This window comes from Eublepharis macularius, chromosome 6 (genome assembly GCF_028583425.1).
Source record: "Eublepharis macularius isolate TG4126 chromosome 6, MPM_Emac_v1.0, whole genome shotgun sequence".
Classification (NCBI taxonomy): domain Eukaryota; kingdom Metazoa; phylum Chordata; class Lepidosauria; order Squamata; family Eublepharidae; genus Eublepharis; species Eublepharis macularius.
The window spans coordinates 115,140,810-115,162,025 of NC_072795.1; the positions used below are offsets into that span (position 1 = coordinate 115,140,810).

General features: G+C 41.9%; 1 protein-coding gene across 7 annotated transcripts; it reads right to left on the bottom strand.

Moving 5' to 3' along the window:
* Positions 1-139: 139 nt before the first annotated feature.
* HNRNPH3 (heterogeneous nuclear ribonucleoprotein H3) lies at positions 140-16,835 on the bottom strand. Of its 7 annotated transcripts, none has more exons than XM_054982378.1 (10): positions 16,644-16,805; positions 7,559-7,677; positions 6,909-7,047; positions 6,189-6,373; positions 5,749-5,835; positions 5,246-5,361; positions 3,581-3,716; positions 1,636-1,716; positions 1,465-1,554; positions 140-1,276 (listed from the first exon to the last, which is right to left on the bottom strand). In XM_054982378.1, exons 2-10 carry the CDS (start codon positions 7,671-7,673, stop codon positions 1,200-1,202), a joined length of 1,026 nt encoding a protein of 341 aa, XP_054838353.1. In that variant the 5' UTR covers positions 7,674-7,677; positions 16,644-16,805; the 3' UTR covers positions 140-1,199. The 7 variants fall into 7 exon arrangements, with proteins under 7 accessions (XP_054838353.1, XP_054838356.1, XP_054838354.1 ...); XM_054982381.1 differs by having other exon boundaries at positions 6,234-6,373; positions 16,644-16,803; XM_054982379.1 differs by having other exon boundaries at positions 16,744-16,795.
* Positions 16,836-21,216: the final 4,381 nt, after the last annotated feature.

A 21,216-nucleotide genomic window follows, 5' to 3' on the forward strand; every position in this document is an offset into this window, starting at 1 on the left:
TTGAAATGTATAAACTCTGTAGATAAATTGACACAACACACTTTTCCTAGAATCAAGTCTATTTTGCTATCTCCCACAGTAAGACATTTATTACATACATAACATTACTTGCAAAAAAAAACAGGCAACAAACTTTCAATAGTTGATCACATTTGACAAGTTATTGGGAAGAATTTGAAGGACAAGCAACTGAAAGGAAGAAAACTGTTGAATATTTAGTACCCCTTCTTCAATATACAGTGAATGCTTAAGTGTCTAAACAATAGTTCATCCACACATCTTACATGTTAAATGCACAGCAAGAGGACCACATATATTGTGTGATTTAAATCATTTGCCACAAACCTGGCTCTCTGTTGGAAATACCTGCCAGACAGCTCTCTCAAAACACAGCTGTATTCAGTAATAAGAACAGTGTTCCATCCTAAGTTAACTCTTATTTCTAGGAAACTAAACAATTACTGACTTCTCTATGGATGCTGCAATAGTCTTGACTCTTCCCTCCCTGATACTGCCCATACAATAATATTCACAACTTATCGGAAAATCTGATTGCCAAGGATATGAGTATGAAGATTGATACACAGGTTTGTACCAATACTTAACATACATTTCAAAGGTTAGGAGATTTCTAGCATGCATACAGTTCAGACATTAACCAGCTTTTTATATAGCAGTTGTGCATTAGGTCATTCCAGAACTTTAACTCACGGTCTTCATGCCCAGCACAGTTTTTTGACAGTCTGCTATGGGAATTTGTCTTCACTGATGAGCAGTTTATATTAGATTAACTACCCTCAAATCTCAACAAGTGTACTATCAACTTAATGGCTGTTGCATTTTACATAATGTTGCATCAATAATGAGCACCTACCATACAACTGCTTTAAAGAACCAAATCTCTCAAACAAATAAGAATTCTGGAATATGCAACATACCTTTAGGAACAGCTAGTATAAAAAGTATCAACATCAGTGGTTTGAATATAAAAATTTATTTAAAGTCAGAGTATGCAACAAATAAAACCTACAGAAAACAGATTTCCCCATTGCAATCTGTGGCTTACCAAATAATGGGAAAACACATTCCTTCAGTCATTATAAAGTTTTCAATACAAAAGAAATTTAAGTTTTGTAAGAAAGCCTAGTAGACCAGGTACTGTTTCCTTCCAATAAGTTTTGTAGACCCAATGTCACTCTTCAATACATTCCACGCCATCCACCTCCACCCAGGTTGCCTTGTCCATAGTATCCACCACTATTTCCACTGCCACGGCCTATAAAATAACAACAAGAGTTATATTCCTATAATCAGGTATTTTTGCCTTTCCTAAACACATCAGTATCACTGCTTCTCGCCACATTCTCAGGCTTCCTCACGGTAAACAAAGGAGACTATTTAGTTTTCAGGATTTGGCTTAAAAATAGTGATGTGTCTAGGTACACGGTACTTAAGTAAACTCACCATATCCACCCAAGCCATCAGGAGTACCATATCCTCCACTGTAACTGCTGCCCATTCCCATTCTTCCAACAGATCCATAACCTCCTTGATCTAGAAAATAATATATGTCATTAGCCACTAAAAAACTTATGTACACTGAACTCTGAATTAAGATTCTGAAACCAAGCATACCCATTCCCTCTCGGCCATAGCCTCCCATTCCAGAACCGCCTCCGGCAGTTGAGTTCAGGAACAGTTCAATATATCGATGTTCTTTAAAAGAATAAAAAATACACATCCTTAAGTGATAAGGCAACTGAAGTAGCTTTGTAATTATCACCTATATGAAGCCAGGGAAACATTTATCATTCAGCCACAGCTGCTACATCCAGCTCATTCAACAGGCTGTCTTCAAATAATCAGATTTATAGCCTTCTTCCCTATAATATTTTAACGAGCGCTGTGCGCTTCAGGTTTTGCTTCAGGTAAAGTTACCTGAAGCAACCCGATTCGGAATGTTTCGGTATTTCCTGAAGCAAAGCTTTCCGAAGCATTCGGAAATGCTTCGGGGCTTGTTTAAAGGGCCCAGCTGCTGCTTACAAGCAGCGGTAGGGCCCTTTAAACATTAACCCCCCCCCTTGCGGTGGCTCCAGGCCAGCTCTTCTGGCGCCGGCGCATGCCAGTGCGGCCGCGGCCATTTAAGGGGCAGGAAGGGCCAGAGGCGGCGGCTCTGGCCTTCCCCAGCACCCCGCAGGCTTGGGCGGTGGAGCAGCAGCAGAGGAGCCAGCTGGCTCCAGGCCACGCAGCCTTGTGCTGCCACCGCCGCCCAACTGATAACCCAGGTAAGTGGGTGGGGGGTTGGAGGGATCTCCCCAGGGTTGAGTGGGGGGTGAGGGGGTCTCCCCGGGGGGGGGGGAGGGGTTGCCCCAGGGAGGGTGGGTGGTGGTGGGGAGTTCCCCCCCTCGCTTCAGTATGCTCCAAATCTTCACGGAGCTTATCAAAGCGATTCCCGAACCCCAAATCCCCAATCTACCCACCCGTGCACAGCCCTAAAAAACAGAGCAATACTCAGTTGCTTTTCTTAGCTATGTTAACGTAAAATAAAATGTTGCAAGCTATTCTGAAAAGCAGATCTTAAGGAGACGTGAATATTAGCAGCCTTCCCTAAAATTCTTATATATACACATGGAAGCCCAGTACCATTTAGGGTCTGGTGAGCCCTTACAAGGCAACTCTTACATTCAATAAGACCTTGGCTAAAGAACTAAGGGTTCAGAAATTATAGGTGAAAACTTTAAAAGAGCTTCCAGGTATATAAAGGCCTACGTACTCATGCCAGGCATGCTATCTAAGAGGAAGAGATGAAATAAGCTATTAATGGTTTTAATTAGCCAACACATTTATCAAGGCCCCTCTCTCACACACGAGCGCGTGCCATGCACGTGAACAAAATGCCTAGGAAAGGGGGGCGGGGAACACCTATAGGTATAGAACCAAGCTTATCAAAGAAAAACTGCTCACTATAACATTCAAGATTGAGAGGAGGCAGCAATATCAGGAGGTGAAAGGGGATGCAGAACCTGGACTTAACCTCTCCAAGATTCTGTTCCCAGCAAATGTTTCCATCATCACAAGAGACTCTGATTTAAAGGAACTTTTGATCCTCTTATTAAAAATAACGAAGACATTTTCCTTTGAAAATGACACATGGGAATCTTACACTAGTAGAAACAGGGAGAAACTAAGAGAAAAAATATTCCCAGAAAACTGATGCAGGTGTCTCCTTCGTCAATGCTACTGTAAGACAATCTGACTGTGTTTTCAGTCACTGGAAGGGAACTGCTGGTCATTCTCTCTCTTGAAAGGCATCATACAATTATCATGTGGCAGAGAATTCAACATGTACCTCAGCTAAGCAGAAGCACATACTACAACGGTTGTATTATTGTGCCTAATAAACCAAACAATCAATAAATCTTAATAGCAGCATGTGCAGATTCATCTTCACTTCTCAATAGCACATTTTAAAAGAATTTGTAAACGCTATGTAGTATAACCCACACATGTTTTGAATACCTAATGTAATACAAAGACACAAAGAGTTATTTTAATAGCTCCAATATTTGGTAAGACTTACGCATATGATTTTTATCTTTAGACATTGCAGCCACTGCATCTTCATGTGTCACAAATTCCACATCTGCTTCTCCCGTTGCTCTTCCATCTGCTCCAATATCAATGTGTACTCTTATAGGAGTCAGAGGTGAGAAAAACTAAAAGTGAACACCAACAAGTTACTATTTTATGAGAATCCACTTTTAAATTAAAGCACAGTATTTCAAAATCAATAAAATGAACATGATGCACTTTATTTGCTAGACAGAGATCACACCACTTCTCTATTTGGAGATTTCAAGTTTCAAATGCAAGGAACTGGAATACTAATATGAAAGCTTAGCAATACCCAAGAGCTAGAAGAGGAATTCTCGTCACCAGCGTATCAAATACAACACTGTGTCACTTGTACAAAAATTTTACAGTTGTATCTGGCTAGAGTTCCTATATTAAATTCAAGTACAGAAAGCCAACTTCCTATTGTAAGATCTGGGTCCAATGGAACTTTAAAGACCAACCAGATTTCTAATGTATGAGCTTTCCAGACTCAAAAGCTCCCTTAGTCAGAGGCAAGGAGGAAAAAAGGAAGACTTTTATAAGAGTTTTTGTAATTCAGGCAGAGGGCGGAAGGGGTATTGTAGAGAAGTGTGAGAGCTAGCTATAATACATGTAGTAATTAGCAACTTCCTTTTTCCACTCCTCATATCTGATAAAGGGAGCTTTGACTCTACAAAGCTCATACCTTGGAAAGCTAGTTAGCCTTTAAGGTGCTACTGGACCCAGATCTTACTCTTCCATTGTAGACTAACACGGCTACCCACCTGAAACTAACTTCCTATTATCAGCTTAATCACAAGAAATCAATTTATGACCAAACTAAGATTACCCTTTAATAACAATGATAACAACTGCTAAAACGAGGCCTCCCATTTGCAATTTACAGGGGGGAAAAACAGCTCACAGCCTTTAAATATTAACAGGGACAGTCAGTTTGTAGTCAGCATGTGTGTATAAGACAATTTAAAAACTTAACAAGGGGTTTCTATTATTGTGCATAAGCAAGATTTAAGAAAAGTATCTAAGGAAGTGTTTAGAACATTTGATTTATTACATTTTATTTCAAACTAGTTACATACATTTAACTTCAAAAAAGGAAAAGATAACCTAAGAGAAAGCTGTGTAAGACTTTGGTTTCAACTAGAAACATTAACCAATTTTATTGTAGCATAAGCTTTCGAGAACCACAGTTCTCTTCGTCAGATGCATGGAGGGTAGAAAGAAACTGGTCAAATATGGAGGAGGAGAGGAGGGATGTAAACAACTCCTTTGATATGGAGATGCAAACAGCTCCTTTTGATGTGGGGATCAGTTTGCTTGTGTAAAGGTTCAAAGGAGTTTGCCGCGTTAGTCTGTAGTAGCAAAATCAAAGAGTCCAGCAGCACCATCAAGACCATACAATTCCACTGCAGCACAAGCCTTCGATAACCACAGCCCTCCCCGCCAGATGCATCTGACAAAGATGCATTTGTCAGATGCATCTGGCGGGGAGGGCTGTGGTTATCGAAGGCTTGTGCTGCAGTGGAATTGTATGGTCTTGGTGGTGCTGCTGGACTCTTTTTGATTTTGCTACTACAGACTAACACGGCTAACTCCTCTGGAACTAGAAACATTTGCTCATAACACTTACATTAGCAATATCATTTTCTGTTGCTCGAAATGGCAGTCCTCTCATATGAACAAAGTGACCACCATGGAAACCTGAACTTGCATCTCCTGCTCCACCATAACCATGGCCTCCCATTCCTAAAAAACAAACAAAACTCTTTAAGTACATACACCCAATGTGCACTACATCTCCTTGAAATTCTCATCACCAGCACATCAGCCCACTTACAAAGTAGCCAACCTGGGTTAACTTCCTTTTATATCATTTTGGTTTCTTTTATACCAAATAAATCTCCCATTTTAGATTAAAAAAAAAGTTATTCAAGTGCCGGAGCTGGCAATTTAAAGCTAATACATACAATTTCCTATAATTTATTTAGATGCAACCAGGACATTGCCAAAATTAAACAAATCCTTTATAATCTGCTAATTACTTCCCTTGTTGAAATCTCTGTTTACATATTTCCTCAAGCAATGCAAAAATAGAACAATGACAGGCTCTACATACAGCTGGTTTAATCATACCTCTTCCGTCTCTCATTCTGTCATCATAGCCATCATTTCCATAGCCATAATTGTTATAGCCACCATAGTCATCAAAGCCACCATACCCTGTGAGATTTAAGAAGTGAACATACTATGAAATGATCTTAAGGAAAATGTCACATTAACACTATGCATATAATCAGTATCTCTTGACATTACATCTATAACACAGATTTTTTTTATATCAAAGTAATCAGGCTCAAAGACATGCAAACCAAATTTCATCCACATTAAAAAAACTAATTTCAGATGCCTCACCATACCTTTTCAATCTTTAGTCACACGGCTGGTAAAAAAACTGATAGGTATCCAGATTTCAGACTCGGTATGTATTATAATTACTGTCATTTCTGTATTTCTTGACAAAAACGTCAGGAACGTGAAAATGACAAGAGCCTGTGGTCATTAGATACACATACCACCGTCATATCCACCACCTCCTCGACGCATTCTGTCATACATACTTCCACGCCCAGCTCCATAATAACCCCCTCTTCCTCCCATTGGTCTATCATATGGTCCAGGTCGCTGTCCCATCATTCTTCGTGGTGGGTCATAGAATCCTCGGATTTCACTCTTACTACTTTTGAAGATCTCAATATATCTGAGTAAAAAAAGATTTTCAATGTACAGATGTAAGAATACATATATATGATGGCTGAAAGAATTATAGTAGCATGTTGAACAAATGCTCCAAATTCTATATCTAGACAACAGTGTTCAATAAAAGTGTACACTATTTTTCCAAGTGTCACTTAATCTTTAGAAATTTTAAAATGCAAAAAACAAGTATTTCTGCAATTTATTTTACTGACTAAAATTCTAACTGCACATTAAATACAACAAATCTCTAGACCACACTCCCCCCTACCCCAATAAGAATTTCTTTGAAAAATGTCTGGCTATCATAGAACACCCTCCATAAAACTTCAACAGCCCAATTTTAGAAAGCTACATAGTATTACGATTTCCCCCTCCCACCAGATCTACTGTACTCCCCAAATTAAAATTAGGGTGATAACATTTTCTTTTAAAAATAGCCAGTTAGTTTATGTTCCCCAGCCTCCCCCAAAAACCATTACTGACCCCCAACCCCCCCGAAAAAAGATTTAATACCATCCCAAACTCTCCATCCCCACCTGTGCCCTATTCTTTCCTTGTGTTTCCCCAGAGCTTTTTCTGCTATCTCCTTTGAAGCAAACTGCACGAAGGCCTCCCCTGTGCTTCTCCCCTGGTAGTCCAGCGTCAATGTTATCCCATTTGGCACGATTTCCAACCCTTTAACCCAAGGACAAATAACCCCATCAAGGGGAAGAGTGTTAAAGGCTGAAACATTCCCATCTGTAGAAAATACTTAAAGCAAATCTACACAATGCAAGAAAATAGCTTAGCTTCCCCCCAACCTAACCCAAATACACACACTAGAGAACTTTCATTAAACTGTATGGGTTTAGACATTCTAATACTGTCTTTGTTCAAACTACACAGCAACAGCTACATCACAAAGGCCCACCTATACTGCATGATGTAATAACTAAATACTCCAAATTCTGATTCATAGCAAAAAAAAATCTAAAAGTATAAAATTGATATCCTGTACTGCCAATGCAATCTCTTAACTGTTCAGTAGTATTTTAACAAAGAATACCAAATTTAGCAATCTAAATTTTAAACACACTGATCCCACCCCCTCCCCCCTCGAAAGTGCTAATAAAATTAAACTATTTTAGTTATCAATCTTGCAGACATAGAAACACTGAAAGTCACTTGACATTAACACTAGAGCTACCTTGAAAGAACTGAACGATCTCCTCCTTGCTGCAGCCAAATGGCAGACCACGCAATCGTACTGTTCCATCACTAGATGAATCATTTGGACCATTATGTTTCCCAGCCCAGTCCATTTTGCTGTTTAAAATCAAACACCATAAAAAACATAAACAGCAAATTTAGCATTTGAGAATCAAGATTCACCCCCACCCCTTCCTAAGTAGGACTGTATACATTAGCAATATCGTGAAAGATTAAAAGTAATAGCTACTCAGTTGTCACTTGAAGCATAATGCTTTGATAGCGACAACTGCCATTGTCTTTAACTCATATCATATCAAACTAGCATGACATACTCATGCAGCCTGCCACATATCTTCCTTCAAGATGTCTGGTCCTCTAAGATACATCCATCCAGGAAAACAAATTCTATTACTTAGGGAAGAGATAATGTCTCCCCAACTCCTCAAACATTAGCCAAGCCATGCACTGACCCATTCACTACATGTACCTAAACACTTAAATGTGTGCTACTTTGATTTCATATTGCTATGGGCCTGTGAAGGAAGACATTATGAACTATTTTCTAAAACACATACAAACTACATGCACACTTCCCTCCACTGCTAGATACATAAACCACATGCATGCTTCTCTCTACTGCCAATTAGGAGAGCCAAGACAATATTCCTGAAGAGGACCACAGGATTGAGCTCCGACAACAAAATGAGGCAGTGGCTAGGAAGCAAGGGACCAAAGTACTGGTGCAGGGACTGATGGGTACAAGACAGAATTCAGAAGAGCACAAGGACTACAGCGCTTTACCAGCCAGATGGAATAAGAGAGGAGAGAGGCAAGCCAAATTTAAAGATGGGAAAGATTAGAAATCACATGCATTTATGTTTAGAGAGAGTCTATGAAAAGAAGCATTTCTGTAGTGATGCCCACACACATCTGCACACAACTGTCAACAGCAGCAAACAATGGGATCCTTCAATTTTATTCTACCTTACTCGTTATTCTCTGAGACTGAAATCTATTTAGACTTGACTTTGAGATACACTATGAGAATCCCAACTTTCAGATCAAACCTCAAAAAAGAGAATTCAATTCACTAAGAGACTGTTCTGATGTTTTCCTTCTAAGCTATTATGAAACCATTAGCATTAGCTGAGTTGGTGGGGGAGAACAGTTTACTTTGGGATTAAGCTCCTCCTACTGTACAAGCAGCCCTGACCTGGATAGCCCAGGGGAGCCTGATTTCATCCAATCTCAGAAGTTAAGCAGGGCCAGCACTGGTTAGTAATTGGATGAGACCTCCAGTGAATACCAGGGTGGCAGAGGCAGGCAACCTTCTGTTAGTCTCTGGCCAAGAAAACCCCACCAGAGCTCACCATAAATCAGCTATGACTTGATGGCACTCTCAATCACCACTGTACAAGCAAGGGCAGAATTTCCCCCCAAAAAACAGGACATGGAGGATGAATAGCCGCAGGGCTTCAGAGCCTTATTCTGCAACAACATTATAATTACAAACTTTTCTCTTCCTACCTGATATTATGTTATGATATTATTACTGAAAGAAAAAGAAATCTATAATGAAGAACATCATTCCCACTAGTGATTCTGCGAAGTTCATCTCAGAAGAGGCAAAGGGGAAAAACAGTTTGCTGGGACTGCTGCCTCTTCGATGTGGAAAGCTATAGATTACACATGAGAAATCCCTTCTTTAGTCTCAAGGCACAAGAGGCCAAAGAGCTTGCCATTAACGATAACGCAGGGCTTCATGCCTGAAGTCTTCCCATGAACTAGCAGGGGTGGAAGCCAGCAAAGGACATATAAAATGCAAAGAAGGCAGATAAACATATTGCACATGCCACTGCAACAATATTGTTTCCCCTGATTCTTCCCCCTTCCCTTGAAAAGCAAGGAAGGGAGCAGATGCTGCAGCTGGCCAAGTAAATCCCGTTTTCTTGCTTCAAATCCAGTATCCCTCCCAGAACCCAATATTATATCTTCAGGAAGCAGGGAAAAGTGAGCTCCCCATAAGCCAGCTCAGTCCAAGGCTTCAGAAGCAAGAATGCTTCTTTAAACTGGATGCTTTCCTCAAAAGTTTAACAAAAGCTTAAACTCTTCAACTTAGATGGGAGCCAGAAGAAATGTCTCAAACTATGAACCACTAAAGCTGCACTGGCATTTCTCCTAGCACAAGAAATAAGGCACCACAGTCCCCTTCTCCAAACCTTTCAAGTAACAATGGATGATAAACGGAGTCATTCTAACAGAGGATAAATCCAGACTTACCAAAGAGTCAACAGACAAGAGATGCCTTGGCATTATATGCAAAATGCAAAAGATTTGTTTTAGCAATCCAAGCTTCTATGACAACGTTGGAGTTCTCTCCTGCAAACATCTTAACAGAAAGAAACCTGGCAGATCTGAATCCCTCTCGTGGGTAATAAGGCCCTTAGTAGGGGCCTTCAGGAATTACCCTTTATAGCCACTCTCACTGTGGCTGTCTTAGACTCTGTGCATCCCTCCCTCTGCAAGAACCATGAGGTTACATTAATAAAATGTGGATTTCAAATGTATTTATTTCACAATCTAGCCACCACCCCATATAGGTAGTTAATCTCTCAAAAGTATACATATCAATCCAAATGTGCCACTACAGAGTTCTGTAATTCTCATATAGATTCTAGTGGTACCAATACATCAGCACCCAGGATCTTAATCAAGACAGAGTTAACCCCAGTAGCTTATCACAGTCAACCCTATGTAGACAATAGCCTAATGTATTCTTCTCCTACAACAGGGCCTTTAGGGTATCTCAGCAACAGTTCTCACCCTGAGTCCAATGAGTTCCTAGAAAACTAGAACTAGAGCTCTGAATACATCCCAATTCCTCTGCTACCTATCATCCCAACACATCTTTAATTAAATTCTTCCTCTCTTCATAAAGGACAAAATAATATCTCCAGCACTATCAAGCCAGATGCTAGAGCATCAACTTCATTCCCGGCCTAAGCGATAGGGCTTGAGTTGGTGTAGGAAGCAAGTAAGAACTTTGCAATGCTTCCTACTGGATTATCAAGACGACACAGCCACGCAAACAAACAATCTTTTCCATCCTAATGGACAAATCCTTTCAATGTGCCTAAGGGCCAGCTAATACTAGAGCTAGAAAACAGACACCAGCTTCACAGGCTAGGGAGCATAATATGTTAGGATAGTGGCTCAGGGACACTGGACTGAAGGAGAAACTCAGTGGACCATCAACTAGTGGGAATTCACTATACACCTTGCTCTCAAGATATCTGTTCCTGAAACACAAGGTTATTATGTAACAGTAAGGCAGACATCATCTAAGTGAATGCATAAATAAATCATCAAAGCAGAACCAGATTTCAAAGTTTCCAGAAGAATACAAGACAGCAACTCCAGTGGAGTCTTATGTTATCTCCCTGAAAGCATAGCACTGTCAAGACGCTCTGAATACTGAAAGGAACCAAATGAGTCATGGGCAGGTGGGCCAAACAAAGCAGCACTAAATTCTGTCAGATTAAAGACACAAAGGATCAACTGACTGAACCACATCTGAACTGAACCACATAGCCATCAGATTTCTTACCAGATTTCCTTCCACAGAAGAAGACATTAGTGCTCTCACTTTAAGGTGGGCTATGAGACTGCTATCCCTATCCCCCTCGATTTTTTCTACTTTCATATCCAAACAGAAAGCTAAGGAAAGAGTGCGCAGATCTACTCTCATAGTTCCATTCTGGTCATAAAGCACAAAATTCTCATGGTAAATCAATTAGAAAACCATGATGGCTTCTGCTAGACACTTTTATTTCAGGGCTACATTCCACCTGACACCTCTACATAGCTCCACATGACAGTGTGAAAGATAAATTGAACATTTTTGCTAGTCTAACAAGGCACTTATCTCATGTACTTAGGCACACAATCTATCCAGGGAATTTATGGAACTACAAGGAGCTTGCAGAACTCTGTTCTACAAGTGTCAGTTAGAATTACAGGATGGCTTTACTTCAGTCAGGTTTAGAAAAAGTTGTGTGTGTCAGAACCTTGAAAATACACTTATCACCATAGTTACCATACCTTGCTGTGCTTATGCAATCTCTTGCTTCCTATTTTTCACTAAAAAAAATTCTGAGGAACTATACTAAACAATCTTTCCATAGTTCAGTTTTCCAATGTGAAAGCTGACTGAGTGTATTGGCTTGTATCCAACAATCTGTAAACACAAAGCACTGACAGATGCAGACCTCTGCAACATTTTCCTCTCTCCAGCAGTCCCTTCCAACCTTAGGAAAGCAGATTCCCAACTTTGCAGGATCCATGTGGATTGAGGGCTGCACTGAGGAGAAAGTGAGTGGTATCGCCCTTCCCTCTTCTTTCATCACTTCCCCTCACTTAGTGTATCCATCTGACATGTGTGGACAGCCCACAGAAGTCTCACAATCCCAGGAATCAACTTTCCCAGCATCAGAAGACACTACCATGAAATGTATCAAATATCCATGCTCCTGGAACCACTAGATCCAATCCATCATTACAGGCTGTTGTGGGACTTCCACCAAGGTTCTTCTAGGGAAGCTTTTGGTCAAGACTGTAATTTTAGTCACAGGTGTCCTGAGTCTGCAGCATTTCAGAAATAGTACCTCATCAGTTATCAAAAAAATACCCATTTTTAGCCAGAAAAAGTGAGTCATTGGTATATCCACATTTATCTAAGGTCAATTCAATCTTTTACATGTTTCCAGACACTGTCCTACCTTGTGTGTCCAAAACTATCATATCTCAGAAAGAAAAGACATGTCTCAAACACTATTTCCAAAGGATAGTTAGGAAGGCAGCCACATTGGTCTGCAGAAGAACAGCAGGATTTTAGTCCAGTGGCACCTTAGAGACCAACAATAAGCTTTCAAGAGACAGACATGAAGAGGCTCTAACTCTAAAAAGTTTACACTCTGAAAATCTTGTTGGTTTCTAAGGTGGACTAAAATCTTGCTGGACTAAATCTTGCTAAAAAGCCGGACTAAAATCTTGCTAATCTCCAAACGGATATATTTGCATAGTACCAGCAAAGCTCTATTATTTCATTAAAGACTTTCATAGTGGAAACGGTATCCTAATCCACTTCAACAAACATTGTCAAAGTCATATGCAACAAAGGAGTCCCCAACACCTCTTCTGGTAGAATTGTACAGTAAAGTATTGTGTGGAAACAGAATTATCCTGTCTGTGATGATAATACCCTTGGCTATCCCAAAGTGAACAGCTCTGCTCACCAACTAAAAAAAGAAAAACTGGACATGGACTTGCATTTCTTGTGGGTTGCTACAGAGCACGGAACTCTGCCAAAATTCTGAAGATGGGATAGTTGCAAAAATGCAGACATTTTACCTAATGTTATGAATTGCAGTTTTACTAAGAGTTTTGTGTGTATACCAGCGATGGCGAACCTATGGCACGCGTGCTACAGCTGGCACGCAGAGCCCTCTCTGTGGGCACGCGAGCCAAGTTGCCGATCGCTAGGTCCAGGGCTCATTTGGAGGGGGAATGCCTGCAACGCTGTTCCAGTAGCTCTAAGCAGAGATCACATGGGTTTGGGCCCTGCCCACGTGATTCCTTTTCCTCAAGGCTGCCTCCCTGCTGCCCATCTCTTTAGCAAACAGAAACAAAGCCGGGAATATAACAATATGTATCTCTATTCTATTAAAGTGCATTTAAGTGCAAATAGCAAAAGTGTTATAAACAGTGTACATATTATGTACACTATTTATAACACTTTTGCTATTTGCACTTAAATGCACTTTAATAGAATAGAGATACATATTGTTATATTCCCGGCTTTGTTTCTGTTTGCTCCTACTAACCGGGTTGTCTCCCTGAGTTTTGCCCATCTCTTTAGCAGTAAGAAGCAGAGGCAGCAGCAAGGCTGCTGGGGCTGGCTTTCTAAAGAAGAGTAAGCTGCTTTGATTTAACTTGCTTTACTTTCAGTCGTGGCTCTTGAGCGAGTGAGAGTGAGTGAGTGAGTGCTTGCAAGCAGGGCTGCTGGTCTAAAGAAGGGCAAACTGCTTTGATTTAACTTGCTTTACTTTCAGTCATGGCTCATGAGTGAGTGAGATGTTAATTAGTTGGGACAACTGTATGAGTTGTTTTTTCTTAACTAAAACCTCAGTATTCAGGTTTAATTGCAGTGCTGGCACTTTGAAATAAGTAAGTTGGTTTTGTGTTGCAGTTTGGGCACTTGGGCTCAAAAAGGTTCGCCATCACTGGTGTATACCCTCTTTTCCAGATGCTTCCTCAGTTCATCAGGAAGCAATTTTACCTATTCTGGAAAGGAAAAAAGAATTGTTGCTCCACTTCTTATTTGAAAAATATTCCAGTTCTGCCTGCAGCGCTAGGAGCTTCATCCCAAAATAAACTTCTCACCGCTATAAAGTACAAAACTTCACAGTGACATCCAAGTAAAGTGTCTATTAGCCCAGTTTCAAACATCACTTCAGCCACTGCATCCTAATCAATAAAAGATAGACAATACCAATGTAATCTGCAGCTTTCACTGCTTGCTTTAAGAAAACTTGCTAAAATTATTTCCCTTTATCTCAGGGGATGAAAAGAGAGAAACTCATCCTGAGAGACTACAAGGTCCAGATGCAAGATATTTTCAGGTAAGTAGTTGTGTTGATCTGCAGTAGAACAGCAGGATTTGAGTCCAGTTGGCACCTGAAAGACCAACAAGATTCTGAAGAAGATAATTGAAGGTGGGAGCTTTGATTCTCGAAAGCTTATTCCCTGAAAATCTTGTTGGTTTCTAAGGTGCCACGGGACTCAAGTCCTGGATGTAACATGCAAAGCATGTGAGATTTTACATACCGGGTACAACATTTGAGTAAACTACCTGCATTCCTTCACCTCTTTTTTCCATTGTTATCCACTATCCATCCAGTTGAGGTCTCCAGGAGAAAGCTGTGCACCCAGCCTAAAGTAACTAGATGCAAGCCAGCAAAAGTGAATGTATTTAATTCCACTAACATCAACAGAATTTAAAGATGATTAATCTCAGCTGGATTATAACCACTATTAAGAACACAACTGAGATTGTCTATAGAAAATAATTTCCATTTCTCCTCTGTTCATTTTTGGGTACACAAATAGCACTGACCAAGAAAGAAATTATACAGAGCTTTCTGTATAATCACACCACCACAGAAATGTGATCACAGGTACAGCACAGTGTAGACTGATATACCAGATATTCTCGACAATGAAACACAAGGAATGATATGCAACATGATACTCCTTATGAAATAACAACAGCAGGTGAGAGTATGAGCCGGTGAGAGTATGAAAGGCTTTGAACTTCCAAAGGAAAAGCTAGTTAGCTGCTTTCTTTCTCTTTGAAGACTTATGACTAGAACATACAGGATGAATAGTGTCTTCTCTTACTTGTATCATTATAGCAATCTAAAAATAAAGTAAATTAAGTTATGTCTAGTATATTTAACAAATCTGATCCTTACAAACTGTATAAACTATAAACAGTGCAAGAGATATTTACTAATTCCTTGAGAAATATTGTTTTAAATTATGTTGCTGCCTCAGTACTGTACTATTCAGCTTTAATAACAGTACAATGTGTTTTATTTAACTGTGCCAACCATAAAAAGCTATCCCGTTCATATTATGTTTGCTGAAACAACAGTACAAGGTGACCAACAATACTGCTGGCCTATCAAGGCAATGGCACAGTAATTTCCAGATATAAATCGTTTTAGTACTGCCGCTTTTGGAACATGATCAAAGTTTGCCCAATGTCAACAGCTTTCTATGAGTTTCAAGAAGAAAGTATATTTCCTTATTTTTGCTCTGAAAAATAGATTAGTTAATCACTCTGTCAAATGAGCCATTAGAATCAACATCAGTACTTTCTAGTCAGGCCTATAAAGCAGGTAAGATCTTTTACGAAGTCAGTCTTTGTTGGTGGTGACAACGCAAGCTTTCAATTGTAATTAAAGTCTTCACTTATTCTGAATCTCTTGTTCCCAGCCACTATCTGTATACCATATTTCCACTCCTGATTAACATCATTGCAGTGCTTCACAATTTATGTTCTTGATTCTAATAATACAAAAGTTCTGTATCTGTGATTTGCTTTAAACAATGATGGGCAGGATTTTGCTGACTGATGACATAAACATGATTACTTATACATTCCAGAGGTGCAGTCATGTTAGTTTGTTCTGCAAAGATAGAATCTTGGGCAACTTTAGGAATTAAAAGATGCACAAACAATTCATTATACTTGTACGAAACAAAACTCACTTTTCGTGTCCCTTATAACCACAATACATTTGCTCGAAATTAAAGCTGTCACAAGTCTCCTTAAGACTGTTTAGAAGTAATTCCAACTGGTCTTACTTCAAAACGAGCACAAGTCTGTAGTTTTATCAACCAAGCTTGGAACAGACACTGTAAATAGCAACTACAATCTAGGTATTAACTTCAAATACGACAACACGCACCCGGCAACGCAGGCGCAAAAGCTCTCCGTGGGCGAGGGCGTGGCGTAATTCAGAACGTGCCGCGCTTTCTGAAGGGCGGGGGGAAGACTAAGCGGGGGGGGGGGGAGGGGATCTCCGTCAGCGAGCCCGGCTAGGCCAGAATACAATGTTAGAAGCGCACGCGCTACCCTTTTGTCAAGACCGCCTTTGGCTGCTTCGGCTTTCAACACAAGCCTCGCTCACGAGTTGCTCTTTCCTCAGCCGTTCTCGTCAGCGGTGGCCGTTGAAAAACGCGCCGCTATGATTTGCCCTGAAGGGCACCGCTTCATTCGGCCTCCGCCTCGCCTTTCTCCCCTCACCGCCACATTCAAAATGGCGGCGGGGAGACGAAAAGCCTCTCGCGCGCGCCAAACCACCGCTTAACCCTTTCCTCGCCCCCCTCCCTCCCGTCCGAAGGAGTCCGCTAATCTCTCGGGGAGCGAGAAGGCGGGTCCGCCCACCTCGCCTCATACTTTCCCAGCACCTCAGCGACCAGGTTGCCCAGCCGCCACCCACCACCCCACTCACCGGCAACACCTCACCCACTTCCCCAGCCGATCGGCGCAAACGACAGCGCTGAACTTCCCCCACAAAGAACAAGGAAGCACTTAACGGGCGGCGGACTAACAAGCTACGCAGCTGAACCAGACAGGATGGCGTCGCAGGCGCACGTATCGCGATGACGCCGCGCTTGTGACGGGAATCTCGTTCACGTCCTCCAGGTGCGCGAGCAGGCGCATGCGTAGTCGGTGAGCGGAATTGAAAATGGGACGCACGTCGGAAAAAAACGGGTATAGGTCAGGGACTCAAGATGGCGGAGCGCGTGCGCAGATGGCGGAATGACGCGAAGTGAACCCTGGCGCCTCGAAGTTGGACTCGCCGGATTTAAGGAGGGTTACTGAAGGGCTGTATGGTGGTGTGGACTGGGTGCCGTTTGGGTGCTAGTTTGAAAGGCTTAAGAGCAGTTCTCGTGTTTAGAGGGAAATTATAAACGTGTCTTCGCCGCATAAAACGCTGGCCTCTGTTTTTCGTTAAGCAATAAAGAGGAAAAAAGTTATTGGAAGATTCTGTCTGTATTAAGAACTGGTGAAAAAAATAAACAAAATAAAGTAGATTAGAGAAACAGTGGAGCTGTTTCCAAACTCAGACGGCCCTTTTAGCTTCAGTATTGTCAAGCAAAGAAAGGTCTTATTCAATACCTGCTATTTTGGATCCATGTATTTATTTGTTCATGCATATCCTGCCTTTATCACAACAGCCCTATAAGGTAGGTTAGGCTGCGAGTGTGTGACTGGCCCAAGGCCACTTAGCAAGCATGGCTATGGTTGCTAGGTATTTGGTTTTCGCTAGACAGTCCAGTATTTTCTTGGACTGTTTGGGAGAAATGTCCTGAAAATACTGGACAGCTGGCTGTGGGAGGAGAGAGAGTAGAAGAGGAGGGAGTAGGACACTGCACAGGAAGCCAGCCCACGCCTCTGCAGAACACAGATTTGGCCTAGGGTCTGGCACTGCTTGCAAACTGAGTCCACAGCACCCCCGCCTCTCCACTCCCCATCAAGAGGCATCCCTGGAAGGGCTGGACTAGCCAGGAAGCCGGGGGGGGGGGAGTTGCATGGTGCACAAGAAGGTGGCTCACACTACCCCTAAACAGGAAGGACTTGACCCAGGGGCCAGCGCCACTTACAGGACACACCCACAGGACCTTTGCCGCGCGCGACCTTTGGCGCGCGCGAGAGGCTTTTCGTCTCCCATCGAGGGGCACCCCTGGAATGTCTGGGCTGGCTAGGCCAGCTCCCCACCACCTGCCCCCAGGTACATGGCCTTGCTGCCAAGAGACCTCTGGATGTTACATTATTGTGTTGGGGCCAGGAGTGCACTACCGGGGACGCTCCCCTCTCCCCAGGTTTGCCATCTGGCAACCCTCCGCATGGCAAAGTGGGGATTTGAACCTGTGTCTCCTAGATCCTACACCACGCTGACTGTCTTACATGGAGAGCTAGGGATTGAATGTGGGAATGTGGGATCTGCATACAACACATATGCTTGTTTACTGAAAGTTTTCTCATTCAGTAATTGGTTGGTGGTGGAGAGTGCCCTCAGGTCATAGCTGACTTATGGCAACCCCTCATGGGGTTTTCATGGCATGAGACTAACAGAGGTGGTTTGTCATTAACTGCCTTTGTGACCCTGGTCTTCGTTGAAGGTCTCCCTTCCAATTACTAACCACGGCCAACCCGGCTTAGCTTCTGAGATCTGATGAGATCAGGCTCCCCTGGGCTATCCAGGTCAGGGCCATTCAGTAATTAGAATTATAGAAATGACTGCAGGCTCAGTACATAATACACCCCAGCTCTCATGATTTTTTCTCCAGATATCCATAATTACATAGAGAGATGTAGTAGCATGAACTGGCACGGAAAGTTACACAGAATGGAGAATTCCAAGAAGTGCTGCTTTTCTCATCACATTGCAGTGACAGGAGATTCTGTACCTAACTGAACTTTATCTTGTATGTCACACGAGGGACTTCAGGATCTTTATCTATTTTAAAGAGAGGCCTTTTTTTAAAGGGATTATAGCCTAGGGGTTATACTGGATACAGCATTATTACTAGAAAAACAAGTTAAGGTATCGGCAAAAAATGCTTTCTACAACCTCACTCTAGCCTGGAAGATGGCTTCTTATCTTGAAACGGCTGACTCTTGGATCCATGCTTTGGTGACATCAAGGCTTGACTATTGTAATGCTCTATACATAAGTCTCCCATCTAAGTTAATTAGGAGGCTCCAATTAGTGCAAAATGCTGCAGCTCGACTGTTATCAGGAGTGAGCAGGAACATGAACATCACTCCCATCCTACAGTTGCTCCACTGGCTACCCGTCAGTTACTGTGCTCAGTTCAAGGTATTAGTTATTACGTACAAAGTTCTTCCCAGTTTTGGTCTGGCCTACTTACGGGACCACCTCCCTCCCTATGTTCCTCCATGGCATTTTAGCTCATCTGAACAGGATCTCCTGCAGGTGCCAGGCTGCGCACGGGTGAAGTCAGCAGCACCCCATACATGGGCTTTCTCTGTGGTGGCCCCTACCCTGTGGAATGACCTGCCTGAGGAAGTCAGAAGAACTCCCACTCTCCTGGTTTTCCATAAACAATGCAAATCCGAACTATTCAAAAAGGCTTTTTACTCAAATGGGAGGGCTGTAGGGATGGGGTCTCAGTTGCTTCGCTAATGAGTTAGGGACCATAGACGACATCACTATATTACCGTATATATTATCTGTTGCTTTAAATATGTACTCTTATGTACCACCAGTGCAGCATGTTGTCTAATGTTAGTCCTAGAATTAATTATGTTCTGCTTCAGTATTTTTTCCTACTCTGTAGAGTATTTTTCTCTACTCTGAGAGCCAGTTTGGTGTAGTGGTTAAGAGCGCAGGACTCTAATCTGGAGAACCGGCTTTGATTCCCCACTCCTCCACTTGAAGCCAGCTGGGTGACCTTGGGTCAGTCACAGCTTCTAGCTCTCTCAGCCCCACCCACCTCACAGGGTGTTTTGTTGTGGGGATAATAATAACATACTTTGTAAACCACTCTGAGTGGGTGTTAAGTCATCCTGAAGGGCAGTATATAAATCGAATGTTGTTATTCTTGCTAATACTATGTCTTTTAAACTTGTATCTATTTACCCTATGGCATTGTTTATGGAAATGACCTTGAATACTGTATTGAAATGTACTTGATTCTGATTGTACTAATCTCATACTGCGTAATCCGCCTTGAGTCTCAGTGAGAAAGGCAGACTATAAATGACATAAATGAAATAAATACATAAATAAAAATTATTCCGCCCCCCCCCCCCCGCATCCTTCCGGGGACCATAGACATACTCAACACTCTGGAACTCTACAAGCCGCACAGTGCCAGAGTAAGTCAGCCCTGTACTCTTTACACTCTGTGTGGAAGGTTTACAAGCAGCGTGATGCATAAAATACCTTTGCTTGCAAGGAGAGCAGGCCGCTTTCTACATTTTCACTTTTGAATTGGAGACGGATCTTGAGGTGTTTCTGTGTGGAGATGTGTTAAATGAAAAGCACTGATGTTGCACTGCAATACTAAGGAGCTTTGTTTCCAGTTCTAAGCACATTTATTTGGAAGACCCATAGAACCAGGTTTTAATTTTGCTTCTTGTCAGGGCTTTTTTTCAGCAGGAACGCGGTGGAATGGAGTTCCGGAACCTCTTGAAAATGGTCACATGGCTGGTGGCCCCGCCCCCTGATCTCCAGACAGAGGGGAGTTTAGATTGCCCTCTGCATCACTCCAGCTGTGTGGAGAGCAATCTCAACTCCCCTCTGTCTGGAGATCAGGGGGCGGGGCCACCAGCCATGTGACCATTTTCTCTGAGGGCAACCCACTGAGTTCCACCACCTCTTTTCCCAGAAAAAAAGTCCTGCTTCTTGTGATCTTAATCACAAGAAGCACTGTTGAATAAGAGCCTCAGCATACACAATAATGCTAAAAGTTATAGTAAATGCACTGCTTGCGTTTCTTTCTTTCTCTCAATAAAACCAATAATTGTTCACATTATATTTTAAGTGTTCAAAGCTCTTCATATATATTATGTCAATAATCCTCACAATAACTCCATAAGGTACCCAGGAGGATTAGTACTGCTGATGAGACTAGAGAATACTCTCTTGCTTAAGGCCATGTATGGAAATTTTTTTGGCTGGACTGATCTGAACTAGGGTCTTCCCAGCTCTTGGCCACTATGCCATAAAAGCTGTCCATTGGCACTGAAGTGTACCCAGTATTAGATTAGGTCCTGCAAATATACGCTTTTGCCTGGAAGACTATTAAGTCTGGTGCCAAACTGAACAAAAGTTTAATTAGTAGCATGTGGGAACCAGGAAAAAAGCCACACTTTTGGTATCCAGGTGTGTTATAGACACCAGAGCAAAAGAAAACTGTCACTCTATCCCACTGAGATACTGTCTCACTTCAGAAAACAAACCATAACTCATATCAGTCCCAAAAAATTGGATGATCTGTAAAGGAGCTTAAATAACATTAAAGAGTAAGTAAATAGCCATTCTGTTTGCA

What these genes read in the sequence shown, in the direction of transcription:
- HNRNPH3 (XM_054982378.1), bottom strand. Translation starts at nt 7,673, where the DNA reads ATGGACTGGGCTGGGAAACATAATGGTCCAAATGATTCATCTAGTGAT. An exon ending in CAGAATGAGAGACGGAAGAG is followed by an intron (nt 5,362 to 5,748) that starts GTATGATTAAAC and finishes TTTGTTTTTTAG; the next exon opens with GAATGGGAGGCCATGGTTAT. An exon ending in CAGAAAATGATATTGCTAAT is followed by an intron (nt 3,717 to 5,245) that starts GTAAGTGTTATG and finishes GTTCACTTTTAG; the next exon opens with TTTTTCTCACCTCTGACTCC.